General features: G+C 45.9%; 1 protein-coding gene and 1 long non-coding RNA gene across 11 annotated transcripts in view; one reads left to right on the top strand and one right to left on the bottom strand.

Annotated features, from left to right (window-relative positions):
• The window catches only part of NAV2 (neuron navigator 2), a 762,517-nt gene that overhangs the window by 314,467 nt on the left and 428,136 nt on the right, over positions 1-19,914 (top strand). For 3 of the 10 annotated variants that reach the window (XM_060177025.1, XM_060177026.1, XM_060177024.1), the window contains exon 1: positions 15,630-16,701. The exons of 1 other annotated variant lie outside the window; for it this stretch is intronic. In XM_060177025.1, the coding sequence (XP_060033008.1) occupies positions 16,444-16,701 (258 nt within the window). In that variant the 5' untranslated portion in view covers positions 15,630-16,443. Of the gene's footprint in view, positions 1-15,613; positions 16,702-19,914 lie in introns of those variants that run through there. 6 more of the 10 variants (XM_060177027.1, XM_060177035.1, XM_060177029.1 and 3 more) reach the window with 4 other exon arrangements.
• On the bottom strand, positions 7,636-16,739 carry LOC132533901 (uncharacterized). The gene is made up of 2 exons (XR_009545657.1): positions 16,600-16,739; positions 7,636-8,894 (listed from the first exon to the last, which is right to left on the bottom strand). It is a non-coding gene; the product is annotated as an uncharacterized LOC132533901 (long non-coding RNA).

Here is a 19,914-nt window from a genome sequence, read left to right as displayed (position 1 = left end):
ACTCCACCTTGTCCCTCTTCACATAGGAAAAAGACCCCCTCCCAAGCTCTGTGGGATTAGCTTGCATGCTTGTCCTCTGTCCTTGGAGCCTGTCTTGATAAGGACAAATGTAACCTGTTGCTTAGCTTGGCTGTGCTCAGCAACAAAGTTCGATCTAGTGTCTCCTGGCTAAGAGGGTTATTGTTTCCTAGGTCAGAAGCTCACTCCCCAGCTGGGCCAAGGCACAATGACACTAGAATACCTGCCAGGAGGCTCCCTACATAGGCTGCTTCCTTGTTGGCTTTTCAAGCCAGGTGCAGTCACTTGTTCTTATTTGACAGCTCAAGGTAGCCTGCCTTAGAGAGCTGAATCAGAGCTCTGGCCCAGGTCATACCAAGGTAGGAAGAATACAGGCTCTGGAGGCTTGAATCAGAGCTGATAACACAGTTCAACCACTTACTAACTGAAGTGATTAACTTCTTTGTACCTTGATTTTGTCATCTGTAAACAGGAAGAGACAGTACTCCCCCACCTGCAAAGATTGAGATATTATCTGAAAATGCCTAGAACAGAGTGGAAATTTGAAAAATATTTACTCTTTTTCTTTCTTTTTTGATTGATTTAATAATTTAATAATGTTTGACAAGAATGTAAGATAAGAGGGGAATAATTCCAGACAATTCCCACCACCAGAGTTCCATATCTCATCCCCTCCATTGGAAGCTTTCATGTTCTTTATCCCTCTGGGAGTATGGACCCAGGATAATTATGAGGTGCAAAAGGTGGGAGGTCTGGCTTCTGTAATTGCTTCTCCACTGGACATGGGTGTTGGCAAGTCAGTCCATACTCCCAACCTGTTTCTATCTTTCTTTAGTAGGGCAGGGCTCTGGAGAGTTGAGGTCCCACGGCACATTGGGTGCGGTCATCTGCCCAGTGAAGTCAGGTTGGCATCATGATAGTATCTGCAATTTGGTGACTGAACAGCATTAAGATACAAAGCAGAACAAAGTGTTTAATAATCAGGAATCTAAAGGTAAGACTAAAGCAGATGAGATTTGGAGTCTCCATTTTGGAAAAGGCTTGTAGGTCTATTTGGGTATATTCCAAGGGGCCCATGACTTTACTCATTTTTGCCTGAGCCCAACAGCTAACATGCAGGTGGGCTACAGGTACTGTCTGGGGAGATGGTGTCAGAGTCGGAAATAGGATTAGAAAGCTGGATTAGGGAAGAGAGTAGATCCCAAATAAGGGAAAAGTATATAAATATTGTTAACTGTAAACCCCATCAACTGATCTGGGGCCCATATTCAGCATGGGAGCCTATGTAACCTCTGCCTTCCTGCAGGTCTGAGCTCACATTCTATAGTCATACTAGGAACATTATAGGCTGCACTCATTGCAAGAGTGGCGGAGTATGTTGACCCAACCTCCCTTTGGAAAATGGAATAGTCTCTACCAATATTGACCCACATTGAAGGTAAGGTCCTGTAGAGGCCCACAAGAAGGTCCACTATGTTGTTCCTGATGGAGACGGCCAGTCATGGTGGAGAGAGGGATTTGTTAGAGCTATAGACACATCATATCTATGTGGGAATCCCAGGATTCCCTGACTAGGGCCCTCAATGATGGGATGGCCTGGTTGAAAAATACTTACTCTTGGCCTAGGTTTTCTGGCACATTGCCTGTCTTTATTTTGAGTTGCTGTGTGCTTTCAATACATTCTAGCTCCCCTGGGCTAGATTGAATGCAGGGTGTAAGTGAGAGAAATGTATTCTTTGTAGTCATGTTTTTTGAAAGGTTTTTCCCTTTTGGGTCACCATCCTAGTACTGCTGAGGAACACTGGATGGCCTGATTTTTGGCTCTTTCAAAAAATTGATTTTGATTAGTGAAGAGCTAGCACCTGGCCCTCTTCATTGAATCCTGTTATTTTTCGTGTGCTAATGAGTCCTCATATGAGGCCCTATTGGACAGCAAGCATATCATAAGAGCAGAAACAAACTGCTGCATGACATGGAGATGCTGGGTCATGCCCCCCAAGGTTACCACCTATACACAGAATTACTGTCCTAGTTTTCATTGAACATCAGTCACAGAAGAGAAAATAGAACCCAGCTTTCTACCCACAGTGTGGGCTAGGAATAACTTCTGTCCCAACAGTAGAGGTGATCAGAACCACTTCTCAAGGACTCGGAGACAGCTCACCCAGCCGGCACATGCCTTGCCACGTGCAAAGTCCTGCCTTTGATCCCAGCACCACAACACCATGGGAAGCTCCACAGATGACACAACTGTGCTTGCTGTCTCTCTCTTTCTCTCTCTCTCTTTCTCCATACATATGTGGAATTATGCAAATAAAAAGTTGGCCCTGGAGCACTGAAACCATACAAGCATCAGGTTCCAGTGTTGCATACTATAAATAAACTACTCCCCACCCCCACCCCCGTGCTTCCATCTTTCCATCTGGAATTAGGTCAAGAAGTCAAAGACTACAGTTGTCCATTTGGAGTCTTCAGCTAGCATGGGCCCTGAAACTTGGAAGTATGGGGAAAAAAAGAAGAGAGGGAGGGAGGGGAGAGAGAGAAAAAGAAAGAAAAGAAAGGAAGAGAAAGGAAACCCAGAGTAAATATACAAATATTGATTTATCTGAAAATGTGTGTCATGTTGAAAATCTCTTCCCTTCTGTTGTTGCATGAGTCTCAGTTTGTCTGCTCTTTCTAGTTGGAGCAAAGTCAGTCAGTTTTAAACATGTACTTTATGTACTATGACAGGACTCAGTTCAGATCAGCATCTTTTGTCATGATCCCCGAACAGCTCTCCTATTTCTCTCTCTGTCTCTCTCTCCCTCTCTCTTCCCCTTTGTATCTCTTTCTCTCTCATTAAAATAAAACAAAATATGTTTTTAAAAAGTGGGTAGGAGCACAGATGGTGTGCTTTTAGAGGCCTTCATTCTGAACTTACCCTATTATCTTTATGTATGAAAGTATGAGAGCAGGTATTGTAGGTGGAAATGAGTGGTGTATGGGGCGGGGGAGGACTAGAAGGAGGGACTGGAGAGATGGGCAAAGGCAGGAGGAAGGACCATGGGAGCTCAGACTAGAAGCCTGGCTTCTGAATAATTGACCAGAACAGCTCTTGCCTCAGGAAGGGTCTCAGATAGCTCTGGATACATTTCTCCACAAGAGTAAAGTAGGTCAGAGTTTTCGGAAGAGAGCTCTGAGGTGCAGAAGCTTTGTGACTGCCATGAGCTCTAGCAGGAAGAGTTCCCTGCTACCAGGAAGGGCCTCCTGCTCTTGCTTCCACACATGATACAAACCACTGAGATCAGCCCCAGGGCAGCTGGCCTTGTGCCCTTCTTCTCTGGAAGCTGCACTGCTGGCCCAGCCTCTGTACCCACTCTGTTCATCTAGGCCAGTGGAACTTGCCATGGTATTATTGCCCAGGACCTGTTCAGCACAGAACACAGGGGTGAGTGCTGATGGATTGGTCAAGGAAGAACTGGAAACACAAGACCCTTCTAATAATCTAAGCCAGGAGAAAGGCTATCCCTGCAGTAGTAGTAGGTTATGATAGTAACATGTGCAAGTCTAAGATCAAATCTACTTACAATGTGACTTTCAGCAAAACCTTTAACCTCATGAAGTTTTCTTATCTGTAAAATGGAGAGGCCATTCCTATTGCAGGTCTGTTTTTAGAAATTGGTGATAGGGGCTGGTAGGTGGTGCACCTGGTTGAATGCACACATTACCATGTGCAATGACCCAGGTTTGAGTCCCCACTCCCCACCTGCAGGGAGGAAGCTTCATGAGCGGTGAAGCAAGTACTATAAGAGTCTTTCTCTTTTTCTCTCTCTCCCTTCTCAATTTCTCTTGTTATATCAAATCAAGGGGGAAATGGCCACCAGAAGAAGTAGATTCATCTTTCAGGCACTGAGCCCCAGCAATAACCCTTCTGGTAAAATAGAGAGAAAGAAAGGGAGAGAGAGAGAGAGAGAGAGAGAGAGAGAGAGGAAGGGAAATAAGGCGCGAGTTTCTTAAGACATATTCCAAATATATGTAAGACTCTTGGGAAATTGCAGTTTTATAATGCCTGAGAAAACTGTTGCCCATATCTGAAGACCCTGTGAGTGCAGAAAGCCCAAGTATAAGTCATTAGCCAACACTGTCATTTTACAGATGAGAAAACTGAAATATGAAAGAAATCAGTGGCTTTCCCAGGGTTGGAATTTGAACAGTAGAACAAAGTATAGCCTGTGAGAGGCCTTCTGGCTTATACCAACAAAAAGGGGTGAAGAGTTCAGCTTCAACTTAGCCACGACCACTTCCAACCTTTGCTCTGGTTTCCTTTCTCCATGTTGGTATGGATACAGCCTTTCTGGAAGAGTTGTGTGGACGAATAAGCTGTCATTCCAAAGTGCTGAAAAGTGCTCTGCAGGTGCCAAATCATGACTCTCCATGGATTTCAACACCTCAGTTGGCATGTCTTCCTGCCAGATGCAAGCTGCATGAAAAAATATCTCTCCCTCTCTCTCTCTCTCTCTCTCTCTCTCTGTGTGTGTGTGTGTGTGTGTGTGTGTGTGTGTGTGTGTGTATGTGTGTGTGTGTATACAAGAGAGGGGGGAGGAGCCCAGGAAATAGCTCACTTGGTGGAATGCACACTTCATGTATGCATGAGGACCTGGGTTCAAGCCCCCAACCACTACATGGGAGCACCTGCACAGGTGAAGCTTCATAATCAATGGAGGCAGTGCTGTGGTGTCTCTCTTTCTTTCTCTATCTCTCACTTTCTGTGTATTGGGAGTGATAAAATCATGCATGCATGGAACCCCAGCAATAACCCTGATGGGAAAAAAAAAGTGGGTTGATATTGCCCTTAAAAAAGAAAAAGGAGGATGAAGAAAGTCTAAAGAGGTTAGGTCTTGTACCTGTTAACATAATACTTTCCTCACTAAGTAATGACACATTCATTAATATCATTCACTGTGTAATCACTATCCTTTGCCCTGATTCTACTCTAAGCTCCATGAGAGAAGAACTTTGGTTCTTGGTAGCATTATTTCATTGGTGAATAGCATATTGCCTGGCCTCAGGTAGTCCTAAAGTGCTATTGCAATGAGTGAGCACAACACCTAAGACTCTAGTCTCACACCAAATCTGCTTTCATTAACTCCAGTCCTTGAAACACCAGTTAGTTGCCATAATTTTCACTATAGATATGAACAAACTGAGGGTCAGAGAACTGAAATGACATTGTTCAACTAGTCAGTTAGAAGTGAAATCAAGTTTCCATGTTAACCATTTTGCCTGACCCCAATCCCAGCTTTCTCTCTCCTTCACTCCATTCTGTCAGAAAGGAACCTGACAACAAAGTGTAACCCATTTCCTCCTCTGGGGTTATGGAGAACAGACAGAATGAAAAGTAAAAATAAAGAGCTGAAAAAAAGAAAGAGCTGAAGCAGTTATGTGAGGGAATTCTAGAAGCCTATCTTTGATAACTTAGTGGGAGGTCAGCTTGTAGGCCAGATGTCTTTGAAGACGAGGTTCTTCATCAAACCCAACTATTCATGGCCCTTGCCTTGGGGAAGACAGAAGTACTAACCAGAAAATGTTTCTGCATGGGAACTCATTCAACATCATCAAGTTCAAAAAGATGGTCTGTGTGTTCAGGGGAGCCAGGATGATGGTGCTTACTACCTTTAGTATAGCTTCAAGCATACTACTTTGGTAGGTTCATGTCTAGAGGAGGAAAAAATATAATATATTTATTAGTGAAGGCCTAAAGTTCATATGTCATGTGGAGCTTCAAGAAAGCTGCCATGCAGTTAAAAAATAATGTGCGTGTGTGTGTGTGTGTGTGTGTGTGTGTGCGCGCACACATGTGCACACCACCCTACTGTAAAACAATATCTTTCTAAGCCAAACAGTAAAAGAAAAATCTGTGTATTTTGGGTTTTTTTCCACCCATCAAGCTCTGAGGTTTTATTTGCCTTGGGTTTGAAGAGCAGAGCGGAAATCAACACAGCTGTTTATGTTTAGTGGTTTTGAATGATCTCTGGGCGCAAAAGATCCTCATGGGTGTCTCTGCTTTATTGACAGTTTTCAAACCAACTTTGAGCTCTGCTGAGGAGTTAGTGTGAACTAGAACTTCCTTTTATGCATGGCTGGCTGGGTTCAATTCAAGTACATGGGGTTCATTTTCTTCTCCATCTTCTCTCTTTCTACAGGATAAGGGCTGCCTTTAGGTCAGTGCCGTTGGTTCTAAGATAGCTTAGGAAATCAGTCAGAAAATAATTGATTTCCTAGTCGCTCCTCTGCTTATTCATTGTCTTAGTGCTTCTTTGTGTCAGTCAGTTTTTAAAAAGGTTCATTTACTTACTAATAGAAGGGGGAGTAGAGAGAGAAGTAAAACATCACTCTAGCATGTGGAGATACCAGGAATCAAACACAGGACCTCATAGTTGAGAGTCCACTGAGCCACGTCCTGGGTCACTGGCCTTGGTGTTTCTATAGGGAATGTTTGTGTTAGGAATTGCTTCCCTTGAAGGTAGGGAAAATAGACAGTGTTTCTGGAATGATCCTTTCTAGTTGTCTTAGGCGAGAACCTTATTTGTCAGTGATTTTGATATGTAAACAGATAAAATATCTTTAATTAAAATCTGGTTTTAGTCTTTAACAGCTAACTTTTTTTTTCATTTGAGAGAGGGGATCATCTCTGCTACCTAGAGAGGCAGAGGACAGAGGTGGGTAAAGGTAGGCTAACTTCCCTATCACCAACACTTGCCATAGGACTTGGTTTATTACAGGCCACAGTCAGTGTTCCTTGAATAAGTAAATGGCTAAAGCAATTAAGAACATGTATCTGAGGGGCCATATGGTGACACACCTGGTTAAGTGCTCACATTACAGTGCACAGGACTGGGTTTAAGACCCTGGTTCGCACCTGCAGGGGGAAAGCTTCATGAGTAATGAAGCAGGGCTGCAGGTATCTCCCTGTCTCTCTCCCTCTCTATCTTCCCCTCCCATCTCAATTTCTGCCTGTCTCTATCCAATAATAAATAAAAGTACCAAAGAAAGAAAATGTTTTTTAAAAAGAATATTAGAAAAACAATAATGCCATCATTATGGAGATTCTTCATGCCAACATACCCTTTTATGGACATCGTCTGTCTAGTGTTAATTCAGTTGCCAGTCTCTTCTGAGAGTCTGAAACACTGAGCATTTCTCCTCTCAAAGGAGCAGGCCAGACCGCCAGACGTGGGCACCTCTCCCAGCCTCGGGAGTGGGTGCTCACTGGCCTCCACACTGGGAATAGTCAGAGGGTAGGTATGAAGGCTCCCAGACTTAAACCAGTAACCAAAAGAGGAAGTGTGGCACAGGGTTAGGTTCGCCATTGCTCTTGGTCTGGAGGCCTCTAAGCATCCACAGTGGTCAGGGCTGTAGTAACTTGGAAGGAGCATTGAGGCAGTTACGTAGCAACCACCCTTTGGGCAGGGACAGCTAGACTGGCTGAGTAGTTTTCTCAAAAAGAATCCTTTGCTCAGAAACAAATAGGAGGCCTGAGTTCTCTAGTCTGACAGTTTACATTGATTAAATTTATGTAGTTATTGCCTCAATAGTCCTCCACTGTAAATTATAGAAAGAGAAAACTTCTTTGCTGTATTTCTTTTTTTTTATTTTTTATTTAAGAAAGGATTAATTAACAAAACCATAGGGTAGGAGGGGTACAATTCCACACAATTTCCACCACCCAATCTCCATATCCCACCCCCTCCCCTGATAGCTTTCCCATTCTCTATCCCTCTGGGAGCATGGACCCAGGGTCATTGAGGGCTGCAGAAGGTAGAAGGTCTGGCTTCTGTAACTGCTTCTCCACTGAACATGGGCGTTGACTGGTCAGTCCATACTCCCAGTCTGCCTCTCTCTTTCCCTAGTAGGGTGTGTCTCTGGGGAAGTGGAGCTCCAGGACACATTGGTGGGGTCTTCAGTCCAGGGAAGCCTGGCCAGCATCCTGATGACATCTGGAACCTGGTGACTGAAAAGAGAGTTAACATACGAAGCCAAACAAATTGTTGAGCAATCATGGACCCAAAGCTTGGAATAGTGGAGAGAAAGTGTTAGGGGGGTACTCACTGCAAACTCTAGTGTACTTCTGCTTTCAGGTATATATTTTGCAGTAGTTTACGGATACGTGTGAACATATGCTCTCTCTCACAGAAACTGGTGTATATGTAGGTTTTGGGATGCTGTATTTCTTAAAGCAGTGCTTTTCCATTTGCCTGCGCTCTGAGAACTCTGCTAACACTGGAGTGCCTGGACCCCAAGCCCAGAGTCTGACTTAATTGGTCCAGCGTGGGGCTTAGTTTTCAGGTCCTTGAGTAACCCTAGTGAACCCTAGTGAGACTGCAGAGCTAAGTGTACTGGCCAGCTCTTCAGAGTCCTTGCTTAAAATGCAGACTTTGGGATTTTAATTCTAGGTTTGTTGGAGGTAAGGAGGGGCTTAGAAGTTTGCTTCTTTAAAGAGCACCCTCCTAATTCTTTTTTAAAAAATAATATTTTATTTATTTTAATGAGAGAAAATCAGAAAGAAAGTTACAGTGTGGGGGTGGGGGAGAGAACAGAGCACTCACTACTCAGCTTTGGCTTTCTGTGATGCTGGGGGTGGAACCTGGGACCTTAGAGCCTCAGGCCTAACCTTTAGGCTGTCTCCCCAGCCCCACCCTCCTAATTCTTAAGCTTCTTGATGGCCCATTGATCTTTGCCTCCTAGTGAATGCCAGGGGGCAAGCCTGAGCAGTGTGCAAGCAATCCCCCAGGACAGACCTGACACTCATTCCTTGCCTCCTCCTAACCTTTCCACCTATTTCTTCAACTGTAGAATGGAGCAGTTCTGCCACAGTAAAGGAATACTCTGGAGATTCACTGCAGTGGTAGAGATAGGAGAAAACTTGATACACAGTTATCAGTGTTTCTGCTGTTATTGTTATGATGACTATTCCTGCGATGGCACACTGTGTAGTGTTCAGAGTCCAGCCTCCCAGTTACCTGGAATGGAGTGCTTCAAATCACATCCCACTTTACCACTTAATTGTGCAGTCTGAGGTAAAAAGCTGAACCCTCACTTGTCCTCAGTTTTCTCTTCTGCAAAATGAAGATGCCCATCTACCTTATTTGTTGTGAGAATTAAAGAGATGAAAAATGCTGGTATTGTTTGTTTAACAGTCCTACCCCACTTCAAATGCAATCCCCTCCCCAGAACTCTGAAAATCACTGAGTGGGGCTAGGGTGAGGGCAGGGAGACAGTTTTTATTCCTGTGGCCATTCCTAACACCAAACTTCTGCTCCCATTGGGATAAGGAGCTCATTCCCCAACTCTCTTCCTCTTGCTCGAAAATGAACCCTGATTTGAAATTTACCTTTTTAAAAATAGTACCCCCAGAGAGGGCAGCAGGAGGTGGGAATAAAAATGATAGCCTATTAAAAGAAAGACCTACTCACACAAAGTTTTTTTTTTAAAGAATTTTTGAATATTTATTTATTCCATTTTGTTGCCCTGGTTGTTTTATTGTTGTAGTTATTATTGTTGTTGTTGATTATGTCATTGTTGTTGGATAGAACAGAGAGAAATGGAGAGAAGAGGGAAGACAGAGAAGAGGAGAGACACCTGCAGACCTGCTTCACTGCTTGTGAAGTGACTCCCCTGCAGGTGGGGAGCCAGGGGCTTGAACCAGAATCCTTAAGCTGGTCCTTGGTCCTTGGGCTTTGTGCCACCTGCACTTAACCCGCTGCATTACCGCCCAACTCCCTCACACAAAGCTTTTGATAGCTCCACAGGCTCTACTGCTATCTTGGAAAAATAAAAGGGTGTACTTTGTCATGTTCATCTGCCTCTCCTGTACCCCCTGGGGGGATCCTTTCAAATTGCTCTGGCTACTTCATCTCAGGGGTGGAGGGGGAAGGATACTCTCTGGAAACTGAATTTTTCTTCTGAACTACAGATGACACTACACCTTCAGCTTTGGGCTCTGGACTAGCCTTTGAAAACTGGGTGGCTCTGAAATGTCAGACTTGCTTATTTTCTATTGCCTGAATATGAAAGTAAGCAACATGTGCTTTATTTAAACATGCTCTCCTCACCTACTGAGGCAAAAGTAGTTGTGGTCTAAGTCTTAGATAAGAATATTTTTCCTTGTGGTCCGGGAGGTGGTGCAGTGATAAAGCTTTGGGGTCTCAAGCATGAGGTCCTGAGTTTGTTTCCCATCAGCACATGTGCCAGAGTGATGTCTGGTTCTTTCTCTCTCCTATCTTTCTCATAAATAAGTAAATAACATATTTTTTAAAAAGAATGTTTTTCATCTATTATACTTACTTTTAAATTCAACGGTATTTTAATATTTAACCATAAGTCATGGATATAGATCGATCCATGACTTAGATCCCTTGTGAAATGAGCAAACTATAAACAAAGGAGCATTTCCTAGACTTAACTCTTAAGGTAGAAGAGTCAACCCATATATCCTATGGTTTAGATACTAAGGCTGGAAAGCAAAGGAGATTTTTCTCTATTTATTGCTTTTCAGTTCCCTGCCAGCCAGAATAGAAAACTAGTGAAGACAGCTCCTAAGCCCATAGATAGTTCTCTATCCACGGTGCTTCATTTGCCTCAGTGTAGCTTGCACTATACTAGTGTATTTCTCCTGGAGTATTAGCTATACTTGTTGTTATTTATGTCCCTGTTTGCTCTGTCTTATAGACTGAGTTCTCATAGTGTTTAGGTGTGGAAAAAGTGACTCACAGGCTAGGAAACAACAGTTGCATGATTCTTTGAACTTTGAAAACAAGAAACAAGATCTTATTCTCATTTGCTTCCCATCATAATCCCCAAAGCCTTGCACAGAGAAGACTCTCAACAACTTACTCATTCACTGAATTATTCACTGAGTTATTTCATGTCTGATTAATCAATAGTTTATTATATATTTGCTTGACATTCAGCCAGAGTCACACACACACACACACACACTCTTATTCATTGTCACACTCCAGTATCTGCAGGTAAGAGAAGCCAGAAGCCTGCACATGTTATAAACAACCCCAATCATTATTGTGTACAGGTTAGCACCCACTTGTCTGGAAAAAGGAAGTTTAGAAACTGGGAGGGGGGATGGAAAGACTTTTTTTTTTTGCCTCCAGGGTTATCACTGGGGCTCCCTGCCAGCACTAGAAATCCACTGCTCATGGAGGCCATTTCCCCATTTTGTTGCTCCTCTTGTTATTGTTGCCATTGTTGTTGTTGTTGGATAGGAGAGAAATAAATCGAGGGAGGAGGGAAAGACAGAGAAGGCAAGAGAAAGACACCTGTAGACCTGCTTCACAAGAAACTCCCCACTCTCTCACTTAAGGTGGGATCCTTGTGCTTTGCTAACCTGCTGTGCTACTGCCTGGCCCCCAGGAAACACTTTCTAAAGAACTGTCCTAGGGTTCTTGCCAAGCTTCTCTATAGTGCAAAGTGAGAGGCTCTCAATTCACCCATGATCAAAGGTGAGCATTTGTACCAGGTCCAATACTGCCATCACATACTGTAGAAAAATTATGAAAGGGAGTCGGGAGGTAGCACAGTGGGTTAAGCTCACATGGCACAAAGCGCAAGGACCCGCGTAATGATCCCAGTTCGAGCCCCCGGCTCCCCACCTGCAGGGGAGTCGCTTCACAAGCGGTGAAGCAGGTCTGCAGGTGTCTGTCTCTCTCCCCCTCTCTGTCTTCCCCTCCTCTCTCCATTTCTCTCTGTCCTATCCAACAATGACGACATCAATAACTACAGCAACAATAAAAAACAAGAGCAACAAAAGGGAAAATAAAGATTAAAAAGAATTTTAAAAAAATTATGAAAAACCACTTCCTACCTGCAGATGTCTTTTTTTTTTTTTTTTTTTTTTAACCAGTGCACTGCTCAGCTCTGATTTGTGGATTTGTGGCAGTATGGGAGACTTAACCTGAGACCTGGGAACCTCAGGCATGAAAGTTTGCTTGTATAACCATTATGCTATTTCCCCTACCCCCTCTTCCACTCTATTTCCCCTCCCTTCTCAATTTCTTTCTGTTCTGTCAAATAAAAAGACAATGAAGAAAAAAAAAAAAGGGGGGATGGCCATGGGGAGCAGTAGATTCATAGTGTTGGCATCAAACCCCAGCAATGATCCCAGTGGCAATAAATAATAATAATGAAAACTCCATTTCTTTAAAAGTTAGCAAATGTAATTTTTTAACTTCCAAATAGATTAACAAAACAAATCTTTTGTTTTAAGAGGGGAACAGAGCACTGCTCTGTCATATGCAGTGTTGGATACCAGGCCCTGGACCTCATGTCCATGACTCTTCATTGCTTATAGTCTGTTGTCTCCTAAAGACTGCTGACTTTTTTTCACAGATCCCTGTAAATATTACTTTTTATGTGATAGGCTGGGGTTTCAAGTCTTTCACAGGACAGACTTCTTGGGAAGTCAGGAACAGCTAGGCACCTTTAACTCAAATGAAGGATGGACCGATGAGACTAGTCACTTGCAGGTCAGCTCACACCCAGCTAATTACCAGTGGTTGCTGGTGAAGATCTGAAAGCAGTACATCTGATGCATCCTCATCTGAGAATGACTTATGAATCCAAGAAGTGTTAAACTGTGGACAAATCAATGGTATAAGTTTAAAATTGTTCATCACTGATGATTTTGAAAATTTAGTTAGAAGGAAAAGAGTGGAAGGTATAAAATGGAATGTAAAATAGTGGGCTGTTTCAACTTCTCTGTTTTCCATAGTGCATTTGAATTTTTAAAAAAAGACATAAAAAACCCTGGATGATATGCTTTTCAGATGAAAGGAAACTTCAAAGTTATGAAACAACCCCTTCGACTTGAAGAAATGAGTAGGTGTCTTCTAACCCTGGTGTCCTGCCTTATCTTCAAGCTATTGTTAAACAAGTCTGAGTTTGCCATTCACTGACCCAGTGACTCCTTTACTTACCAACTGATGACTAAATACATTGATTTGAAATAATCTCTTTCATATTGACAAGTGATCAAAGTTATAGGACATTTTTTAATTTAAGGTGATCATATTTAAGGAGGAATCTTGGAATGAATTATTTTGCCCCCAGAGAAGAAACAAACTTTTCTGCCCTTGTCTGGTTAGAATAAAAAAAAATTACCTTGCTTTAAATGAGGAAAAAAAAGTTTATAGGAAAGATACAAAGGAAAATGAAAAATGTTCCAGGAAAAATTAAATAAAATTATTAAGGGATGAGGAGGCAGGAAAACTGAAAATATAATAGGAAGGTAATTTGTCTTTGATCAAAAAGGATGAGAAATTACCAACTTTTAGTTATATAAATCCACACAGTGTCAATGCTAATACCCATGTTTATAAAATCCTGGAATATTAAAAGTGATTTTAGAGGAGGCCAGGTGGTAGCACACCTGGTTGAGTGCCCATGTTACAGTGCACAAGGACGCAGGTTCAAGCCCTCAGTTCCCACCTGCAGAGGGAAATCTTTTCGAGTGCTAAAGCTGTGTTGCAGATGTCTCTCTGTCTCTCTCCCTAACACCCCCTTCCCTCTCAATTTCTGTCTGTCTCTATTCCCGAGAATCACTAAGAGAATATAATGAAAGATAAAATGCAGCTACTAACTTCAAGAGGCATACTCTTTTAAGAAAATTACCACATGAAACAATAAATAACAAGGTAGCACCCAATGGCAAAGAGAAGAATGTTAAGTTAATGGCACAGCCACAGGCGATTTTACTTCAGGGAAAGGGAGTATATATATACAAGACTGTGCTCACTGAGTAGCTGTGTAGAGTGGCTCTAAAATAAGCTGGGATAACAGGGTAAGAAGACACATACTCACTTCTTACATTCATTCAAAGAAGTTGTTTTATAACTTTGAAGTTCTTCTGGTCTAGCTAACTGTAAATCAGTACTATCAACATCGTAAGCCATTCTCTACGATGTGCATATAATGAAAATCTGTATTCAGAGATGGACAAGAAGAACACTTTACAGGCTATAATGATGGAGATGCGAAAAGTAGTGGTCGTTTTGTAATAGGGATAATTATGCCCAACTTCTCTTGACCCCTCATGTTGTCAGGTACATGTGCCAAACAATTGTGCGATATGTCACAGTCCTCAAACAGCATATAAGTGTAGTCAGGCTTGCTCCTTACTCCAAGTGAAAGCCAAGGTTGTATAAATTGTAAGAACCTGCCCAGTTTTAGTCCAGGTTGTTCTAGGGATAGAGCACGTCAACCTTGAAGAGTGAGAGCTTTACCCTACCTGACCATCCCTTGCAATTCTCACATCCTTTCAGTCAGCAACTGAGTTGAGGGAAATCCTCAGTATATTAAAGTCGAGGAACCTGTGTGGCCAGTACATCTGTAGTGAGGACTGGGAGGGGTTCCAACTTGAAAAGAAACAAGATGTAGCCGGAGCTTGGCGGGGTCAGAGAGCCTCTCCTGGCTTCCTCTGACCATTCTAATTACAAAGTCTGTGGTAGGTTGCGAGGAGGAGGAGCTGTCTTGGGCGGGAGGCTTCCTTGGGTATTGTATTTGTCTATAAATACTTCAAATAGTTAAGTAGAAATGTGCAGCCCAGACGGGAAAACACAAAGCAGAACTTGGACCGGAGTTGGTGTGTTGTACCAAAGTGATGGACTCTGGGGGGGAGGGGAGTGTTCAGGTCCTAGAACTTGATGGTGGAGGAGGACCTATGAAGGAGTTAGAGTGTTAATGCGGAAAACTGAGAAATGTTACACATGTACCAATGTTACACATGTATATTACTGTGACTGTAAACCATTCATCCCTCCAATAAAAAAAAAAAAAATTTAAAGGGAGGAAGGGGTCGGGTGTGGCGTACCGGGTTAACGGCAAGGATCCGGGTTCGAGTCCCTGGCTATCTGCCTGCCTGCCCGGGGGTCGCTTCACAAGCTGTGAAGCAAGTCTACAGGTGTCTCTCTTTTTCTCTCTCCCCCTCCTCTCTTGATTTCTCTCTATCCTATCCAATACATAAATAAATAAATAATAAAAAGGGAAAACATGGACGCAGTGGATTCGAAGTGCAAAAAAGAGAGGCAAAAAAGAGAGAGAAAGAAAGAAAAAGAAAGGAGCAGCCTTTGCAAGCTGGAAAGCAAGCTATTGAGAGGCCCGCGTAGAGAAATGGCGCGTGCTTTACGCGGGAGACTGGGATGGGTCCCGCCCGGGCCAGATGGGGGGCAAGGGTCTCGGGGGCGCGGGCCACCGGCGTGACTCCGGAAAAACTCAAGCCATGGAGGTGACCACACCAATTTAGTAACGGAAGCAAACTTTCCCTCCCGGCCCGAGACTTTTCCGGGGCCTGTGGGTGCCTAAGGCGGGCTTTTGCATTCGAAAGGGCATTTTTCAAAAGGAGGCTTCAGGGGCGCGGGGGGCGTGCGCCAGTCGGGAAGCGCACAGCCGGCCGGGAAGCTGCGGCAGAGCCGCCCCCCGCCCCCAACCCGCGCGCTTTGTAGCCGCAGCCAAGCTCCGCCCCCGACTTTCCACCGCCGCCGGGCTTGCGCGCGCCTAGGCCACGCCCCCTTTGCAGTGCGAGCTACGGCCAGCGATTGGCGCAACGCGGACCAATGGGCGCGCGGGGGCGGTCCGGGCTGTCAGCGCGCGCTGCAGCTGCTCCAGCCTCCCAGCGCCGAGCCCCGCAGCTTGCCAGCGCCGCCTCAGCGCGGAGCACCGCTGCCACCAGCCCGCCCGCCGCGCATCGCGGACACACGGCACCGCGCTGGAGCGCCTGGAGCATGTGCAGACCCGTAGCCGCTAAGGTGCTCTCTCTAGGGGTGCTCTGAGCCGCGGAGACTGACTGTCACGCATCCATAGACCTTTGGGGGCTCAGGCCGCGCCCCTGCGTCGCGGTGACACTGCGGCGCCGGCCATCTAGGTGCTGCAGCCCCGGGGCCGAGGCTCCCCTGGCTCGGCGCGTCCTCCCTCTGCCTCCCCCAGCTCGCTCCTTCCCTCGCCGCTCACTCCACAGCCTATCGCCGCCGCGGATCCAAAGGGGCTCCCTTACCTCGGAGATGCAGTGACAAGTTAATATGGGCAGCCAAGCCTTGATTCCCCAGGAGGAGAATCGTAAGAGGCAACAGCCCCTAAGCTCCCAGAGCTCCTGAACTCACCCCCTGGGCTCCCCAGGAAGAGCGTGAGACGCTACAACAGCATCACTCAGGCGGGAGCAGTCCAGCGACTGTGCTTGGCCCCATCCCTGCACCCCAAGGTGCGCTCGGCCGCCCGCCCCTCCCCACTGCTCCGACTTCCCCACCTGAGGTGGTTTTTTTTTACCCCTTCGTTGGTGGTGGGCGCCTCGCGGGCCGAGGCCCGGCGCCTGCTCTGCTGCCCGAGCTGCCTTTAGCGGTCGCCGCCAGGGACGTGCTGGGAAAGCCGAAGCCCCGGGAGAAGATGCCGGCCATCCTGGTCGCGTCCAAAATGAAGTCGGGGCTGCCCAAACCCGTGCACAGCGCCGCACCCATCCTGCACGTGCCCCCGGCCCGGGCCGGCCCCCAGCCCTGCTACCTCAAGTTGGGGAGCAAGGTGGAGGTGAGCAAGACCACCTACCCCAGCCAGATCCCGCTGAAGTCGCAGGGGCTGCAGGAGTCGGCCGGGGAGGGACTCCCTCTGCAGATGAGCGGCTCTGTGGAAAACGGGTTCGACACCCAGGTGAGCCTTGGGGTATTCTCGGGGCGTGTGTGTGTGTGTGTGTGTGTGTGTGTGTGTGTGTGTGTGTGTGTGTGTGTATCCTTGCACTCACCCAGGCAGATTGCGGGGAATCGCTAGGAGTGTGGGCTGGCCAGGTGGGTGTGGCCCTGGTGCCCCGAGCTTAGAAACCGGGCTTCGGTTTTGCCTGCAGTTTCCTTCGGGGTCATGGAGATCAGACTGAGCCCGGTTGTTCTAAAGAGTAACAACAATAATAAGCATGTACAGAACTAGAAATGTCAGTTGGGGGCTTGGGTCAGTTGGGGCTACAGCAGCTGTCAGGCCGTCCATCCATCCGCAGCCCCACAGGCAGATTTAGTCCCTGGCAAGGAGCGGTCTTAGGCCTGCTTGGCTCAATGACTCGGAGCCAGACTGCCAGGTCTCGGAAAAGGGATTCCGTGATGGCAGAGAACCTGTGGCTTAAAGATGAGCCGCCCCTGCCCCTTTCCTTGGACTGAACGGACTTTGGGCTCCGTCTGCCGGGACGCCGGAGTGCGCGGTGCGCCAGCTGCCCAGGCTGCGGGAGACTCCTAGCGTCCCGGCCGGCTACTGCGGCGGGGCTGGGGGTGGCTGCCTCGCAATGGCGGCTATGCCCCTCCTTCCTGACTAGTGGATCCGGGTGCGGGTAGCGCAGTGCCTGGGGATGAGGACGAGAGCTGCGTTGAGGGGAAGTGGTGACTCCCTTTCCAGACAGTGCCCGCATCACCGGATTCGCCGGGTGACAGGCCCTGGCCAGGCAATCTCTTTTAAGGAAATGAGCTAGAGCCAATCGGGTTCTTTTGGCTTTCTGCCTTCCATGCTGCTCCCCCCTCCCCCCCCATCCCTGGTAGGAGGGAGCCAGGGGCAGGCTGTATTTTCTTGGCAGTGAGTCAGTAGGGACTTTCGGGCTTTGGCTGACCTGTCGGATGTGACTGTCCCAATCAAGAGAGACAGTAATGGGGGTGTGTATGTGTGTGGTGGGGTATAGTTTGGGGCTGGTGTGAGAAATGTGGTAAAAAAAATCAGCCGACTTTTTGGGTGCTTATTTCCCTGCTGACATTGTCTCCACCTTCTCCTGGAGTTTTCTCTGATCAGAGGCTAGAACTCAACACATTCCTAGGCTTTCTGATGGAGGCGCTGGAGCTGGAGGCTAATTGTAAGCAGACTTCTGGAACTGGGCTGGAGAAGGCCCTCAAAGCAGATTAAGCTCCCACACCAAGCTGATAAGCATACCCCTTGCTGCTGCACTTGCTAAACATTTTTGGAAGCTGACAGGTTTGAGTGATGGCGTGTGGGAAGAAGGCAAGATTTCCCCCCACTGCTCTGGAGCCTGGCTCTGCTGGGGTTTTGTGCTCTGCTTTTTTTTTTTTTTTTACCTGTTAGCTACAGGCTTTGTCCGGTGTGTTGTGGGTTGTGGGTTGTGGGATGGGAATGAGCTTGCTCCCACTGTGACCCGGGGTTTTTCCCTCCATTCTGGAAGCCGAGGCTAATATGTCGGGGGTGGTGTATAGGAAATTAGAGGCAGCTTTGGGATATGACACATAGCCTCCAGCCTGGTGAAAAGGACCAGAAGAAGGAGAGGGAAAGCGGACACTGGGTGGCTCATACTAAGATGGTACCTGCCATTAGCCACTTGAGCCTTCATTCAACACTGGAAATGTCTGGAAAGCTGATACATTGCCCTGTTTGTTCCCTGGAAAAACTGCTCTCCAGCTGCTCCCAGAAGGGCTGGCATTGTCTGATTTGCTCAAGATTTAGCTTTCTTCCTTCACTCTTAGTCCAAAATATCTCCATTCCACCTGTCTTTTCCTCAGTGGGACCCTGAAACAATAACTGTGAGATTGGTTTGCATGCACTACTAAGTCTGTGGGCCAGCCATTTGTCTGTGGGCCAGCCTGACTTTTCCCAGTCTGCCCTTGACACAGTGCCCAACCCTATGGGGGTCTGTTCTCTGTAGCAGCCACATAGCCTTGTTATTACAGCCCACTCTGGTGTCCCAGTGACCTTGGCAAAGAAGTGGGGGTGCTTTTTATGAACAAGGCTTCCTCCCATTCTACCTGACCTTGTGTACTTTTACCCAATAGGAAAACCTGTCTGTGACTTGAAGACTATAATTGACTGTCACCTGGCTGTACCCCATCCAAAAACCTAATCACTAACGGGGCACTCAGGAAATGAAGGGCTAAATAACGGATAATACACACACACAGGGAGTCGGGTGGTAACGCAGTGGGTTAAGCGCATGTGGCACAAAGCACAGGGCTCCACCTGTAGGGGAGTCACTTCACAAGTGGTGAAGCAGATCTACAGATGTCTATCTTTCTCTCCCACTCTGTCTTCCCCTCCTCTCTCCATTTCTCTCTGTCCTATCCAACAACAATGACATCAATAATAACTACAACAATAAAAAATAAAATAATAAAACAAGGGCAACAAAAGGGAATAAATAAATATTTAAAAAATAAAATAAAAACACACACACTTTATTTGGATTGAGACAGGGAAAAACTGAGATGGAAGAAAGAAAGAGAGATGCTTACAGCACTTCTTCACTCCTAGTGAAGTTCCCCCCTGCAGATGGAGACTAGGAGGCTTGAACCCAGGTCCTTGCACATATAAATGATATCTTGAAGACTGCCACTTCTTTTAAAAATTAGCAGTTTTGTTTATTTGTTTTGTATTTGATAGAAGGCTGGGTTTCCCAGTGGATTTTTTTAAATGAGTCTTTTTTTAAATGTATTTATTCCTTTTTTTTTTGCCCTTGTTTTATTATTGTAGTTATTATTGTTGTTGTTATTGATGATGTCGTTGTTGGATAGAACAGAGAGAAATGGAGAGAGGAGTGGAAGACAGATAGGGGAAGAGAAAGACACCTACAGACCTGCTTCACTGCTTGTGAAGTGACTACCCTGCAGATGGGGAGCTGGGGGCTTGAACCGGGATCCTTATGCCTGTCCTTGCGCTTTGCACCACCTATACTTAACCCACTGTGCTACTGCCCTACTCCCCCTGTGGATTTTAAGTCAGGAATTTTAAGTCCATGGTGCCCTCCCTGTCTCTGTTGTGGTCTAGCGGTAACCTAGTCAGTTAGCCTCTTTGGATCTCAGTGTTTTCATCTGTAATAATGGACATAGTTATCCAATTAACTTGTGAAGATTAAAGAAAATAACATGCACACAAATGTCCAGTGCATGACAA

This window comes from Erinaceus europaeus, chromosome 17 (genome assembly GCF_950295315.1).
Source record: "Erinaceus europaeus chromosome 17, mEriEur2.1, whole genome shotgun sequence".
NCBI classification, from domain to species: Eukaryota; Metazoa; Chordata; class Mammalia; order Eulipotyphla; family Erinaceidae; genus Erinaceus; species Erinaceus europaeus.
The sequence above is the reverse complement of the archived record's forward strand: the minus strand, read 5'-3'. Positions and strand labels throughout refer to the sequence as shown.